The 16,016-nt window shown below is 46.4% G+C and overlaps 1 protein-coding gene across 7 annotated transcripts in view; it reads left to right on the top strand.

Annotated features, from left to right (window-relative positions):
• DYSF (dysferlin) overlaps nt 1-16,016 on the top strand; it is a 326,279-nt gene that overhangs the window by 244,846 nt on the left and 65,417 nt on the right. For all 7 annotated transcript variants that reach the window (XM_050943290.1, XM_050943287.1, XM_050943285.1 and 4 more), the window contains 2 exons: nt 10,287-10,385; nt 12,321-12,449. In XM_050943290.1, coding sequence (XP_050799247.1) covers nt 10,287-10,385; nt 12,321-12,449 — 228 coding nt within the window. The remainder of the gene's footprint in view (nt 1-10,286; nt 10,386-12,320; nt 12,450-16,016) is intronic.

The raw sequence follows: 16,016 nt of genomic DNA, 5'->3' as shown, positions 1-16,016 counted from the left end.
ACTCATAGATTCCAAGTCCATTCTGATTATCTAGTTGGATCTCCTGTATAGCACAGGCCAGAGACCTGCCGCAAATTAATTCCTGGAGCAGAGCAAAAAATTGTCAATGCTGGTACTGATCCTTGGTACATTGTTCTTCTGTTCTCCCTGGAGTGGTGCCTTCCTGATACGGATGCCCAAGCTAGCATGGGGGTATGGAACATTTACAATGCGGTGATGGGGCTAGATCAAGTAATCTACCAATCAGAACACTTGACAGCTGTGTCCCTATCTCCTGCCTACCCCTAATATACTGCAGCCAATAGAACTGTTGCATGCAGATTAGTTATAGAGGAAAAGTAATGTCTCAATGGGTCCATCTAAGAGTTCCACAAGCCGTGGACTTGGTCTTATCCGTAGACTGTGTAAAGCATAACAGTTACGTACAACAATCAGTAGTAATTTAGCTTAATTACAATTTAATTTCTTCAAGCATAGTGTGTGCACACATAAGATTCCAGTGAATTTTAACTACACAGAAAGTTTGAAGAATCTGTGTTATTCAGTTATTAAGATAATTTGGGACAAAGGGAAGATGCAAAATTTGTTAAAGGACCCATTTTAAAATTGTATTTGCTAAACTAGTTAACAGATTTATTTGTAATGTCTCAGAACATTAATTATGTATTCAAGGATAAGTGCTGGATGTTTAGGGGCTGGATATTCTGTATTTTTCATACATAAAGCAGGGATTCAGCCTTCGGGTAGTGCACAGCTTAATTCAGCCTTCACTGTGGAGTTGCAACTAACACTTCCATAATGATAATCCCCATCCCTCAGGAAATTCCAATATTTCAACATTGGCCTGGTGAAATTCTCAGATTTATTTGTTGTTTGCAGCTGTATGTAAATGTTGCCATTGAATACTATGAGATCTGTAAATGTTCATTGCAGATATTCCCGTAATTATTATTATTTTCAATTATTATTAGTATTGCAACAGTGCCCAGAAACACCCCAACCATGACTGAGATATCATTGTACAAGGCACTGTACAGACCTTGTTGGTAGACAGAGTTTCTGCCCCAAAGATCTTAAACTCTTGCACCTTGTGCTGTTTTGGCTAGTTAATGTGCTGCTGCTTCTGTTCCCTGACTGGATCAGTTTTGCAACTAACTAGCAGAGAAAGTAGCAAAGTTTACAACCAGTAGCTTTTGACCACTGTTATCTCAATGTTTGCTCTTTATGAGTCCTCACACCAGCTGTGCTGGGAGCCTGTGCAGCACTTAACCCTTCAGAATAGGACTTGATTGATGGAGAGTCTGTCTGCTCATCTGTGCTGTGCAGCGGTGAATTTCCCCCACAAAGGAAGATGCAAACAGAACTGATGGGCTGGATGCAGGAATTACTTGGTGAAATTCTCTGGGCTGTGCTATGCAGGAGGTCAGGCCAGATGATCATAGTGGTTCCTTTTGGCCATACAATCTATGAATTGTCATCTAGTGTAAAACATCAGGGGCTGCTAATCCCATTGGAAATATCTGTTGGCTCTGAATTCATGGACGCACACTCCTAATACACTGTACAACACTTTCCTTTCAGTGCTGACAATCTTGAGCCCCGTTCCTTCTCGCTGATTTCAGTGCAGGTGCTGAGGGGAAGGATTTAAAAGGTACAAAAGGTAGCTAGGTGCCTGATTCTCACGGAAAGTCTCCAGTTTCCATTTGTGCCTTAAATTCTCCCCCATGCACCTTGCAGGATTGGACTCAGAGAGAAGAGCATTTGTTTGTTTTCTTGAATGGGCCTGGTTCTCCATCCACACCATTTTGGAACCGGTATAGCTCTATTGACTTCAGTGGAGTTATCCCAGTTTACACTCGAAAGTTAAAAATGAGGCCCAATGGGCCTTCAAGGAAACACATCGGAACATAAGAGCAGGGAGACTGGGTCAGACCAAAGGTCCATCTAGCTCACTGTCCTGTCTTCCAACAGTGGCCAGTGCCAGGTTCCCCAGAGTGAATGAACGGAACAGGGAATCATCAAGTGATCCATCCTCTGTCGCCCATTCCCAGCTTCTGCAAACAGAGGCTAGGGACACCATCCCTGCCCATCCTGGCTAACAGCCATTGATGGACCTGTCCTCCATGAATTTATCTAGTTCTTTTTTTAACTCTGTTATAGTGTTGGCCTTCACAATGTCCTCTGGCAAAGAGTTCCACAGGTTGACTGTGCGCTGTGTGAAGAAATACTTCCTTTTGTTTGTTTTAAACCTGCTGCCTATTCATTTCATTTGGTGACCCCTAGTTCTTATGTTATGAGAAGGAGTAAATAACACTTCCTTATTTACTTTCTCCACACCACTCATGATTTTATAGACCTCAGTCATATCCCCCCTTAGTCATCTCTTTTCCAAGCTGAAAAGTCTCAGTCTTATTAATCTCTCCTCATATGGAAGCCGTTCCATACCCCTAATCATTTTTGTTACCCTTTTCTGACCCTTTTCCAATTCCAATATATCTTTTTTGAGATGGGGCGACCAGATCTGCATGTGATATCTAAGATGTAGGCATATCATGGATTTATACAGAGGTGAGCTGTAAAGAACATGTATCCACAGGGGTCAGATTGAAAACAAGGGTGGTTTTGTGGATGAGGCACTGGACTGGGATTCAGGAGATCTGAGTTCGGATCTTGCCTCTTTCACACACACTTCCTGTTTGATCTCAGGGTACATCTATACCGCAGCTGTGCAGCATGATTCCCATGAGATGTATATGTGCTAGTGCCTAAAAATAGCAGTGTGACTATAGTGGCTCAGGCTAGGTGACCAAATATGTGCCTATACTCTCCAATGGGCTCGTGCTGCCGTGTCCACCCTGCTATTTTCAGGCGCTATCATGTGTATGTCTATGCGAGCTGGGAGTCACACCTCCCAACAGTTGTGTAGACACACCCATAGTCTCTCTGTGCCTTGCGTCCCGCCCTGGAGAATGAGCCTGACAGTGCTTCCTTTGTGCCCACCTTGGTCTGTTTAGATTGTTAGGTGTTTGGGGTCAGATCCATCTCTCACTGTGCACCTACCGCAATGCGATGCTGAACTTGGTTGGGGCTCTAAGTGCTACTGTGATGTAAAATAATCACGATAATTTGGAGCAGAAGGAGCGATCCCATGCTATTTCCCCAAATCATTACAAGGCTTTTTATTTTGTTGGCTAGCTGTGTCGTTAGTTGTAACAAATACAAATAACTCATCCAATGACAAGCTAGTGAGGAGAACGTGGGCCAAAAAAATAGAAGAGTTGAAATCTGTAAACTATTTGGAATAATTGGTTATTTGCTGTGTTTGCTACTTCCAAATCAGAGCACATATTTTATGGCTTATCCTGTTACTATTAGCTGGACGAGCTGTCGGGATCAAATATCTGCAGCTGAAACTGATAGCTGATATCCCGCTCTGAAGCAAAGTCCAGCCCTCCCTCTCAGCATTCCTGTGGTCGCTCCCTCGAGCATCGTGCACATCCCGGTCCATTGTGCCACTTTGACAGAGGATGCGGAGCAGTGCTAGAGAATAATGGAATCTGGAGGGAAACGCTGTGGAGGCCCCGACACTCTGGATCGGTTTGTAGAGCAGGCGACTGCAGTCCAGCGGGGACATATTATGACATGTAAGCGGTCAGTGCGATGTGTGAGCCTGGGTGCTTTATGCTTCTGTGCGGACTCACGAACTCCATCAAAGCCGGGTGGTCCAACGGAGCAGGCACAGCAGTGGCTGTCAGGGCTTTGTTTCTGGCTTAATCACTTTTGTGGTGTCTGTCCTCAGATAAGCCACTTTCCCGCTCTCATCTTTGGTTTCCTCTCCCACGTTTCTGGTTGTAAGCACAAATGCACAGCCCAAAGCAACCCTAATGCGGGGATGGGGCCGGGGGGCGGGGGCAGAACTAGGACAATATTGACCCCAGTGCACATTGTAAACACGGGGCCCCTGGCCTAGCTGACTTCTGGAGAGAAGCTGTTAAAACAAACAAAAGGAAGTATTTCTTCACACAGTGCATGGTCAACCTGTGGAACTCCCTGCCAGAGGATGTTGTGAAGGCCAAGACTATAGCAGGGTTCAAAAAAGGAACTAGATAAGGTCATGGAGGATAGGTCCATCAATGGCTATTAGCCAGAATGGGCAGGGATGGTGTCCCTAGCCTGTGTTTGCCAGAAGCTGGGAATGGGTGACAGGGGATGGATCACTTGATGATTCCCTGTTCTGTTCATTCCCTCTGGGGCACTTGGCATTGGCCACTGTCAGAAGTCAGGATACTGGGCTAGATGGACCTTTGATCTGACCCACTATTGCCAGTCTTATGTTCTCTCCCTCATCTGTTTCCAAATGTTTGCATTATTTAGATCCAAACAAATATCCATTTTGTCCAAATTTGGACAAGAAAGCAAAAAATTCAAGGTGGAGAAGTAGTGACACAGTGGGGAAGAAGAAATGCTGCCTGAAATGCCCAGAGATGATCATTTCACAGCTCTAGCCTTAAATAATTGGGGGCTGGTGAAAGGAGACTCCTGTGATGGGTTGCACTCCTTCAAGATGCCACTTGATGTGCTGAGATACCAGTGAGCCTGCCTGTTCTGCCAGCCTGGGCCCCCTTTGCCCTGTCTTGCTGAGCCAGGCTCTTAAGCCTCCTTTAGCACAGACACAGGCAGGGCAACACCCCACTGCAGAAAGACACAGACACTGAGATCAGCTCTGGGAAGACTCAGCTTCAGGGACTTGCCCCAGCACTCAGGTGCCCACTTCCCTTGGAGTGCAGACCCAAAGGGATATTGTTTTGTGCTGTATGGAAAAATCTGCAGCGTGCAAACTCATAAATTCGCCCCCTCCCTCAATGTGGAGGAAGATATGCACAACTTCTTGCTCCACCCCGCAGTTACAAATTACAGAAACAGGGTGTAATAATAAACAAAACAAATGTAATTAACTATAAAAGGCAGATTTTAAGTGGCTAAAGGGGTAGCAAACAGAACAAAACAGATTGCTGAGCAAATAAAACAAAACACGCAAACTAAGAGTGATTCACTAAAGAAACAGGTTACACAATGTAATTTCTCACCCTCAGTGTTGAATTAGGCCAGATGCAGGGTTTCTGTAGCTTAGGGTTCCAGTTATTTATTCTTACAGACTGAACCCCTGTCTCAGTCTGGACTCACCCCTGCCTTTCCCTTCAGGTTAGTCTCTTTTGTCCCTCCAGGTTCTTTCAGCATGAGTAGGCCATGGAGGAGAGTCTGGAATGCCTTCCCGCCCAGCCTTAAATAGAATTTACATAAGGGGGGAAACCTTTTGTTTCCCAAACTTAACCTCCCCATCCTGTGAGTGGAAAAATTAGTAGAAGTCCAAGATAGCGTTTAGTATCAGGTGGCAGGACGATCTGACCTAGTTGTGTCACAGCTAGTTCCTGCAGGACTCTCAGTAAGCATAGTCGCCAACTCCAGGGGTGCCCCCCCGTTGAGCGCACTGCGTCCGCGCTCCTCCACCTGCTACCTCCCAGCGCTTCTCGCCCAGCCGCCACCAAACAGCTGTTTTGCAGCATTAGCCACTCCGGGATGTGGGAGGAGGAGCGGGAATGTGGCACGCTCGGGGGAGGGGAAGAGGCAGGGCCGGGGGAAGAGAGCAGGTCGAGCACACGGGGAAGTTGGCGCCTGTGTCAGGAAGGAGAGAGATTAGTATCTTCACAGTCTTGTTTCTTCCTAATGGGCCATCAGCCCTGTCTGGCTTTTTCATTGTTGTATCTGAAGGGCTAGCTGGAGGTGACACCCAAAGTAGCACATTTGAAATACAGATACATGGTCAATATTGCTAACTTCAGAGACAGAATGGATACAGGCATACGAATGGGATAATCCCATTCGGTAAACCATAACCTTTCCAATTATATCTTACATGAGCCATCTCGTGTAAAGTACATCTCAGTTATGTCATATCCATATCATAAGCGTATTTCCATAAAGAATATGAGTGTGACATCACAACTCCCACCCTCCCGCCACACTTTTTTCATTGCCTGAAGACGGATGAGCAGGATTTTCCTCCTCTTTAATTCTGCACCCTCACATCCATGCCGCTGGTGTGTGCTGCTGCTGTACAGCACTCGTATTGCTTCGTTTTCCTAAAGGATCCACCAACGTGATATGAGAATGGCTGGAATGACCCTGTAACAGAGTGCTGGCCCTTTAAGGACAAGCCCAGGTCCATCATAGGCCTGTAATGACTGCAGCCTAGAATGGAGGTTGGGACAGCAAGGAATTCTGGGATAAGCGGGCAGGGCTGTAAAAAGGGACACTTCCCTTCATAGACACCTGGAGGGAACAGGTGCCAGACACCCTTTTACAGGCCCCAATACACTTGTGTTGTGTGCGGTGCATAATCGGCCAGAAGGGAAACCGATGGGAACAGGTGACAGGCTGCTGCCCGTATTCTGGCTGCCCCTTCGCTGCTCCGATGGGAACTGTGGGAATCGTCTGGGATCAGGGGTCTGGTCCATGGGCCAGATTCATCACTGGTGTAACTCCAGGCTCTGTCCCAGCAATGGCTGTAACCTCCTGCCCGGCCATTTTTCTCTGCACCGGGGTAACCTGCTGCATGATGCTTGAGGGTGAGGGTTGTGTGTGATGCTGCTTTTAACAGTGAACGGGAGCTTTTTGGGTGGGGGGCTGGGATTTCACACAGAGCAGTTAAAGAACTGCCTGCCTGGATGATTCATTTAAAAGCAAGCCACAACTTCTCCTGGCCTGGCCCTACTGAGCCCTAACACAACTGAGTGTTGTCTCTTTAACGGTACTGTTTACTTATTAACAATGTAATTAAGTGTACTCATATAGGGAGGAGTGGAGTCTAATGGTTAGAGCAGGGAATTGCACATCAAGGCTCCTGGATTGTATTGCCAGCACTGCTACTGACTCCCTGTATGTTTCTGGGCAAGTCACTTAGCCTGTCTATCAAAGAGCCGTCCAGCCAGCTCTAATAATGATACTGATCTAGCTCAGGGAAGGTTGTGAGGTTCAGCTCATTCACATCTGCAGAGTGAAACACATCCTTGTGTGAGGGCCTGCACAGAGACTACGTGCTCTTTTAAGCCCCTTTTAATTCTTATTTTGAGGGCTTAAGTAAGAGTTAAGGGCACATATGCCTTGGGCGGCTCTTTCCACAGGGCTGAATTTGAGCCTGGATCCAGGAAGGCATTTAAGTATAGACTTAAATCCCATAGACTTCAATACTGTGATTAAAATTAAGCATGTGCTTAAGCACTTTGCTGAATCAAGACCTTAGTCTCAAACAGGCATAGAGATCCTGTGGTGCAAAGCGCCATGTGTTTGTAAAACACTGTTATTGATTAATTCACATTCTAAGAATGTCTAATTTCTCTTAAACATAACCCTTAATTTTGCCTTACCACAGTACTCTCTTCTGATACGTCCCTTGGTAAAATAAAACGGATTGTTAGATTGTAAAGTGAGAAGGGACCGCTGTGAAAATCTAATCTGACTTCCTGCATAGCGCAGGCCAGGGGATTTCCCGGTATTAATTCCTATTTGAACTAGAGCAGATCTTTTGAATTAAAAGTTGCCAGGGATGGAGAATCCACCACCACCTTTGGTAAGTTGTTCCAGTGGTTAATTACACTCACTGTGAAAAATGTCCAGTCTGAATTTGTCCAGCTTCAACTTCCAGCCATCGGATCATGTTAGACTTTTGCCCGCTAGATTGAAGAGCCCATTATTAAATATCTGTTCCCCAGGTAGGTACTTATAGACAGGAATCAAATCACCCCATGGCCTTCCCATTGTTAAGCTAAAAAGATTGAGCTGACTAGATTAATGCATTGCTCTTCTTTCGTGCCTCTTATGCAGGGATCTCAGCACTTTCTAGACATTAACCAATTCCCCCGAACACCGCTGTGAGGTAGGTAAAGATTATCCCCATTTTACAGATCGGGGAGCCAAAATGGAGACACAGAGCAGTGAATTCCCCTGACAGCCGTGGGAGACGTGACTGCTCAGTATGTCTGAAAAATTAGGCCACTTAGGGCTTGGTCTGATGCTTGCTGGTGTCAGTGGCAAAGCTACCATCCGAATCAGGGCCTTACTGCAGTATCTGTCTATGGATCACAATGCCTGACTTGAGGTACCCAGCTGTGAAAAGTCGCAGCCCAAGTGACTTGCCCATGGCCATGTACCCAAGGACAGAGGCCCAGCACATGGTAAATGTCCCACTTATGTCTGCTGTCAGGTTCAGTGCGACTCCAGTAGCTCCTTGGCCTGGTGCTGGATCTCTGCCCAGGAGATGAATTCCACCCTCGCTGAGTCAGTAGCTGAGCTGGAAATAGAAACCCAGACTCCCAGTTCTGCCCTCTGATCAGTACACAGCCCGGCTTCCCAGATAAGACACTTAAAGTGCTTTTGGCTGTTACCTGATGATTAAATCAAATCCCCCTATCCAGTCACTTGCATATTGGGTCCGTTGCTTTAACTGGCTTTTCCATTTGCAGGCAAAACGATTAATGTCCTTCGCTATTAACATTCCAGCTGCTTTCTCTGGCTTTTTTTTTCTTCTTCTTCTTCTTTTGTAACATCAGTAGAAATCAGCAAAAATATCTAACCAAATGCTTTGTCTTGGGGCTGCAGAAGATACCATGGGTAAGTCGTCAGATTAGTTTAAGTGCTTTCTTTGTAACTTGGTACCTGTGGAATGTCATAATAAAGCCATGGTGGTTAGGATGTAGATTTTTAAACAATAAAACAAGGGGAGTGATGAAAGGCAAGATTTGAAAAAAAGAAGGCAGCAGAGGCCTCAGAGCTAATTTATGTAATATTGCTATTAAAAACAATGTCTATTCAAGACAGCAATTTAAAGCCTGCACTGTTGGCTTAAAATCTAAATCCAATAAACCTCTACTATGATTCCTCCATTAGGTCAGTGTGATGGAATTTTGTGGACTTCTAAAATAAGACATCATTAGTTTTCAGGAATGTTTCATGAATCACGGTCAAAGCCCCTTCATCTTTGCTTGCATAAATTTCAAAATTGTGCACTTATAATAAAATAATATATATTTTCAGAACCCGACAGCCGGCTTTCTCCTTGGAATAATATCCGCAGTCCTGAAAGCCCATTATCCCTCCCAGTTTACATAACAGATGAAGTGAAATCTCCTTACCGGCCTTGAGTCTCCTGCCATTCACTTTTAAAAGTCTTAAGCTTATGGGATTGGTGATTTCAGTTTCTTGTATAGATCTGCATAGTTGTTATGTTCTAGAGAGCGGTGGAATTTCTTGGGATGAGTGTTTGTTTTAAGAGATATAGTCAGTACTATGATAGTGTATAGGAGGAGATTCAGGCATGGACCTTGGCCCCCTTGCGTTATACACTTTACAAATAGAACAAAAGGGCAGTTCCGGCCCCAGAAAGTTTGCAACCTAAGCTTAGAGTGAGGGGCAGGTTTTATTTATCAGATATCCCAGCACATATCCTCAGCATTCTGAGACACATGGTCCTGTTAGTCTGGGGGCAGGTATTATAACCCATCCTTCCTTCCACATGGAGCTCCCCAGTGGAGGGCCACCAACATTGGCAAAAAGCTGCCATCTGCAAACAAATTCTGATGGCTTCTTCTCCAGCACATCTTTGACCCATCCTGGGGTGAGATTCACCTCTATGCAGATTCACCACTTCAAATCCTGAATGCTTAAGTGTTGTCTGACAGCCTCTGTCTTAGCCACCACACTGGGGAGTGAACCAACAACCAGGGACCCTGAGAGCTAAAAGAAAGACTCTATACAGCTTGGTCTAAAGAACTAATTTTTGTAACATATCAAGTGCACACTACAGTTTTGCTGGTCAGGTGTGTGTAAAAACCACACCCTTTACCAACATAGCTACGGTGGCAAGGTGTAGACGCAGCGGTGCTGACAGAAGAGTTTTTTTGGCATAGCTAAAGTCATTTGGGGAGGTGGTGTTTCTATGCCAGCAGGAAAACTCCTTCTGTTGGCACATGCGTCCTCACTAGGGGGCTCTGCTGGTGTAGCTATCCTGGTTGAGCTGTATGAGAAAGCCTGTGTAATGTAGACAAGGCCACAGGTTCACTGTTCTGTGGCTCTGGCCCAAAGGGGGATGTGTAACACCCACTGGGTGCATGGCTTTTGTGCTGGCTCTCTGCACAGGGGCGAATATTAACCATAGCAATTACGTTAAATGGTGCAGTTTTCACTGGGTGGTTTCCCAAGGGAGATACTTTATTTTTCTCCCCCTCTTCCAGGAGGAAGAGTTCATCGACTGGTGGAGCAAGTTCTACGCTTCGACGGGGGAAAGAGAGAAATGTGGCAGCTACTTAGAGAAGGGCTTTGACACACTGAAGGTAACCTCATCTCCTTGTGGCTGATGCTCTGTAGCAGCTGGCTGACACTGATTGTCTATGGAGTGAGATTTATTTTAAAAGGGGAGCGCCAGTTGAGGGGTGTTTTTTCCAGACCTGATTCTGAAACCACTGGGAGTTTTGCTGTTGATTTCAATGGGAGCTGGGCTGGGTCCTTGGGACATCGGTGACATGACTCCCATGTGTAAAGTTAAGCACATGAGTGGAGCTGGTTGTGGAGCCCTTCCAAAAAAACGCAAAACTTTTTTTGGACAAAAGTAGAGTTCTGAACATTTGGGCCAACAACCAAAATATTTCAATTCAGAAATGCTGCCAGGGTGCCTCGTGGAAGCTGTAGTTTCAGTGCCTCCTGCTCCCATTTGCCTCTATATACCTGGCTCCCTGGTAGGACTGCATCTCCCATAATGCTCAGTCTTTCCTCTTGGAGAAGGGTAGCAGTGCATCATTGGGGTCCTTGGTCATGGGAGATGTAGTCATCTTCCATAATGCACCGTCTCCCCTCTTGGAGAAGGGTGGCAGTGCATCTTGGGAGTCCTTGATCATGGGAGATGTACTCTGGCTGGGGAGGCCAGCCCATAGAAGAGAAGGGGGACAAGAGACAATTGAACTACAAGTCTCATGAAGCACTGAGGCACCCTTCCTTAACTGAAGTATTTCTCTTTAGGGGTGTTCCCTTTTATTTTGGTGAAAAATCCGTTTCCTCCAGAAAACAAACATTGTTCAGAAAATTTTTGTTTGGTTTAAAACCCAGTTTTCTGTTGAAAAACAGTTTCAACAGCTGGAAATGTTTTGACCAGCTGTATGCACAAGTACCTGTTTGCAGCATCAAGGCTTATGGGCTGGGTGTGGCGGAGAGCTACTAGTCTACAAGAGGGTGGGGTGACTACTCATTCATTCCCCAAATATTGGTCATTCTTGTGCCACCGGGAATGGCACGGGCCTGCTGCCACCGGCGTGATCTCACATGCATGGCATCTGCTAGGTCACACCAGTGGGGGCGCAGTGGCATGCTTTCAAACTAACATACCCCATCTGATACTGGAGAAAACCATGTCTGCTTTTGTTTCAGCACTGGGCTGGGAACTAACCACCCAAAAAGAGGACTGTCTGGTTTATAACTGGATGAATGACCTGCCTAGGAGAGCATGTATCTCAAGGAGAGGAATTGTTAAGGCTGGTACAAGAGGGATGAATTAAGTCCTCAATCCCACAGTGATGAGTGTAGCATAACAACCCCCGTTGAATGTAAAACAGGGAAATCATCGCCTGGCTGCCAGGAACAGTGCGATCCCTTGGGCTGTGGAAGACTCTCCATGGGGAAGCAGCAGGAGCCTTGTTGTTTGAGGATAGGTCTACACTGGAATTCATAACCCACGGCTGGCCTGTGCCAGCTGACTTAGGCTCACGGGGCTTGGGCTAAGGGGCTGTTCCATTGTTGTGTAAACATTCAGGCTTAGGCTGGATCCCAGGCTCTAGGCCCATGCTAGGGGGAAGGGTCCCAGAGCCTGGGCTGCAGCCCAAGCCCAAATGTCTTCACCTCAACTGGACAGCCCTATGAGCCTGAGTCAGCTGCCCTCATCCAGCTGCAGATATCTAACTGGAGTGAGGGCATACCCCGAGTCATTTAAAACCAAAGAGCTTGGAGAGTGACAATCCCACGCTGGCCTCAAGGGGCAGTCTAGGTTAGTGGTTTTCAACCTGTGGTCTGCGGACCCCTAGGGGTCTGCAGACAATCTCTAAAGGGTCCGTGAAAGGTTGTTGTTACCATAGTGATCTGAAAGGCCTTCTCCACCCCTGATCTCTAGAGCTCTGGGAGTAAGGAGATACAGAGGCATCCATGGTATTCTGCAGATGGTGTGCACCCTGTGCTTTATGGGTGAAATTCATCCTTTTACTCAGAGGGGTTTTCCTCCTTAGGTCTACGGGACGGAGCTGGAGAATATGGAGGAATTTGAGAGGCTCTCCGACTTCTGCCACACCTTCAAGCTCTACCGCGGCAGAACGCAGGACATTAATGAAGATCCCTCGGTGGTGGGGGAATTCAAGGTCCAACGGCCGCTCTTTCTACCCAGAGGCACTTTACCTAGCAATAGTCAATTGGAAACTAGCAGCTAATCCCTCTAGCCCAGGGGTGGCCAGCCGGTGGCTCCGGAGCCACATGCGGCTCTTCAGAAGTTAATATGCGGCTCCTTGTACGGGCACCGACTCCAGGGCTGGAGCTACAGGCACCAAGTTCCCCATGGGCCGCGTGGGGATGGGGGTGCTCGCTACTCAGCTCCTGGCTCTTCCACAAGCCCTGCGCGCCCTCCATCCCTTCCCAGCCCCTCCCCCGAGCCTGCGTGTCCTCGCTGTGATGGATTGGATCACAGAAACCCCTTGGGAACTGCCAGCTGATGTGCCAAGACTACTTCGGCCCCTGCTTTTCCTGCAAGCTTGGTACTACAGCACCCTGTCTTGCTGAGCCAGACACGCCCGTCTGCTCCAACACAGACCCAGGGTCTGAACTACGTGGCCCAAAGCTGCAGACTTAACTGAAAGCGACTTAAAAAGTGTTCCTGTCTTTAACACTCAGATGCCCAACTCCCAATGGGGTCCAAACCCCAAATAAATCCGTTTTACCCTGTATAAAGCTTATACAGGATAAACTCATAAATTGTTCGCCCTCTGTAACACTGATAGAGAGAGATGCACAGCTGTTTGCTCCCCTATCCCCCCCACCCCTGGTATTCATACATACTCTGGATTAATTAATAAGTAAAAAGTGATTTTATTAAATACAGAAAGTAGGATTTAAGTGGTTCCAAGTAATAGCAGACAGAACAAAGTGAATTACCAAGCAAAATAAAATAAAACAAAACACGCAAGTCTACATATAGTACAGTAATAAAACTGAAGAGATGTTTCAATAAGTTTCTTCCACAGACTGGACACCTTCCTAGTCTGGGCCCAATCTTTTACTCTGGTACAACCTTTGTTCCAGCTCAGGTGGTAGCTAGGGGATTTCTCATGATGGCCCTGCCCTTTGTTCTGTTCCACCCACTTATATATCTTTTGCACAAGGCAGGAATCCTTTGTCCCCCTCTGGGTTCCCACCCCTCCTTCTCAATGGGAAAAGCACCAGGTTAAAGATGGATTCCAGTTCAGGTGACATGATCACATGTCACTGTAAGACTCCATTACCCACTTGCTAGCACATAGGTATACGGGAAGACTTACAAGTAAAATAGAGCCGTCTACAGTCAATTGTCCTGGTTGATGGAAGCCATCAAGATTCCAAACCACCGTTAATGGCCCACACTTTGCATAATTACAATAGGACCTCAGAGTTATGCTTCATATTTCTAGTTTCAGATACAAGAGTGATACATTTATACAAATAGGATGACCACACTCAGTAGATTATAAGCTTTGTAATGATACATTACAAGAGATCTTTTGCCTGAAGCATATTTTAGTTACATTATATTCACACTCATCAGCATACTTTCATAAAATCATATAGAGTGCAACATTACACTCGCTCCTCCACCCTGCCCCTGAACCTCCTGCATGCCACAAAACAGCTGATTGGGAGGTGTGGGGAGGAAGGAGAAGTGCTGATCTGTGGGGCTGCTGGTGAACAGGAGGCGCTGGGAGCGGGCGGGCAGGGTAGGGGGGAGTTGATGGGGGGGCTGCTGACATATTCCTCTGGCTCTTTGGCAGTGGTAAATTCTGGCTCCATCTCAGGCTCAGGTTAGCCACCCTTGCTTTAGCGCCTACCATGAATCTTTCTTTGTTATAAAGTAGGGAAGGATCTGCTGGACCCTGGGTCTGACAGAAGTTGGGAACGTTGCAGAGGGCAGAGCACACAAGAGTTGGTGCATAACCTGCTGGATGCAATGGGTGTGTCTACACTGCAAACACAGGGTGCGATTTCAGCTCGTGTAGACCTACCACGGGTAGCTCTATATAGCTAGTGCAGGTCACAGAGCAGGGAGGCTGTGGCAGCTCGTTCAGCAAGGGCTAACCCCGTGAATAATTACCCAGAGTTCCAGGTGGGTTTGTAGAGTGGTTTCACTGCACACGTCTGAGCTCACTAGTTCAAAGCTAGCTGGGCTGTGATTGCTTGAGTTGCAATGACACCCTGTGATGACAATACAGAGAGGCTCGGCAGAATTTGATTTTTATTTTTTATCATTTCGGCAGCTATCAATGCTTATTTTGGTTTTTGTTTTTCCCAAATTTATTTGCTGAAATGTTCACAGTTGTGTGAAATTATGGTTTGGAAGCATTTGTTTTTATTTTTATCAATTTAAAGTTTCACAGTTGCAGGGAAGTAGGGAGGGCCAGACAACGAGGGTGTCAGAGAATTATTTAATGACAAGAGACAATGAGATGAAAGAAGTTTTAGGCTTTATAATTGTTAAAACACAAGCTCTCAACATTATATGTCATAGAATCACAGGGCTAGAAGGGACCGCAAGGGTCATCTAGTTGAACCCTCTGCCAAGATGCAGAATTTCTTGTGTCTAGACCATCCAAGACAGACGGCGCTGTCGTATGCAGTGTAGTTGTAGCTGTGTTGGTCCCAGAATATTAGAGAGACAAGGAGTGGGAGGAAATATCTTTTATTGGACCAACTTCTGGTGGTGAGTGACAAGCATTGGAGCCACACAGAGCTCTTCTTCAGGTCTGGGGAAAGTACTCCTAGCCTCACAGCTAAAGGCAAGCTGGGACAGATTGCTTAGCATAAGTACTTAGCACATATTGTAAGGGACCATTCAAAGCAGAATAGCCTGTTAGCACCTCTGCAGTCATAGGACAAAAAGAGGGGGATTAGTGGGTTACAGGTTGTTCAATAAGCCGAAATCCAGTGTTTCTGGTCAGTCCATGGGTTTTTGTGTCTAGTAGAGTAATGAATCGTTGGTGTTGATCACTAGCAGGGGAGATATGGCTGCAGGTTTTGTATTTTGTTCTAGCAAGGTTTGGTGCTGCTTTGAGATGGTGTGTCCTGGTCTGTGGGGAGCTTCTGCTGATGGGCTTGCAGAGGTTGGGGGGTTGTTTGAAGGCCAGAAGAGGGGGTTCGGGAAAGATTTATTTCAGGGTGGGGTCCCCATCGAGTATGGGTTGTAGTTGTTTGATGATACCCTGTCTGGGTTCCAGTATGGGATGGTACCTGACAGCCAACTCAGAGTGGCACCTGACCCTGCTAGAACAACAGACATAAAACCTGCAGACATATCGTCACTGCTACAATGATCAACACCCCCTACAACACACCTTTCAAGATCCCTGCATCCTACACATGCTGTACCTCATCCAGTGCATTAAATGCCCCAATAACCACCATCTGGGTGAAACCAGACAATCACTGTGCTCTCAAATGAACTCTCACAGAAAAATGATAAAACACAAAAACAACCTATCGCCCGTGGGTGAACCCTTTTCACCAAGCGATCACTCTGTATCTGATCTCTCAGTCCTCATCCTCAAAGGAAACCTGCACAGCACTCTCAAAAGACAGCTGCCAAACACTAAACTTTGGTCTACACTACAGAATTACTATGTCGCTCAGCTCAGGCGGGTGAATAATTCATACTCCTGAGCAACGTAGTTATACCGACCTAAGCGCTG

The sequence above is a fragment of the Gopherus flavomarginatus genome, chromosome 3, assembly GCF_025201925.1.
Source record: "Gopherus flavomarginatus isolate rGopFla2 chromosome 3, rGopFla2.mat.asm, whole genome shotgun sequence".
In the NCBI taxonomy this organism is placed as follows: Eukaryota; Metazoa; Chordata; order Testudines; family Testudinidae; genus Gopherus; species Gopherus flavomarginatus.
This window is presented reverse-complemented; position numbering and strand designations above follow the sequence as displayed.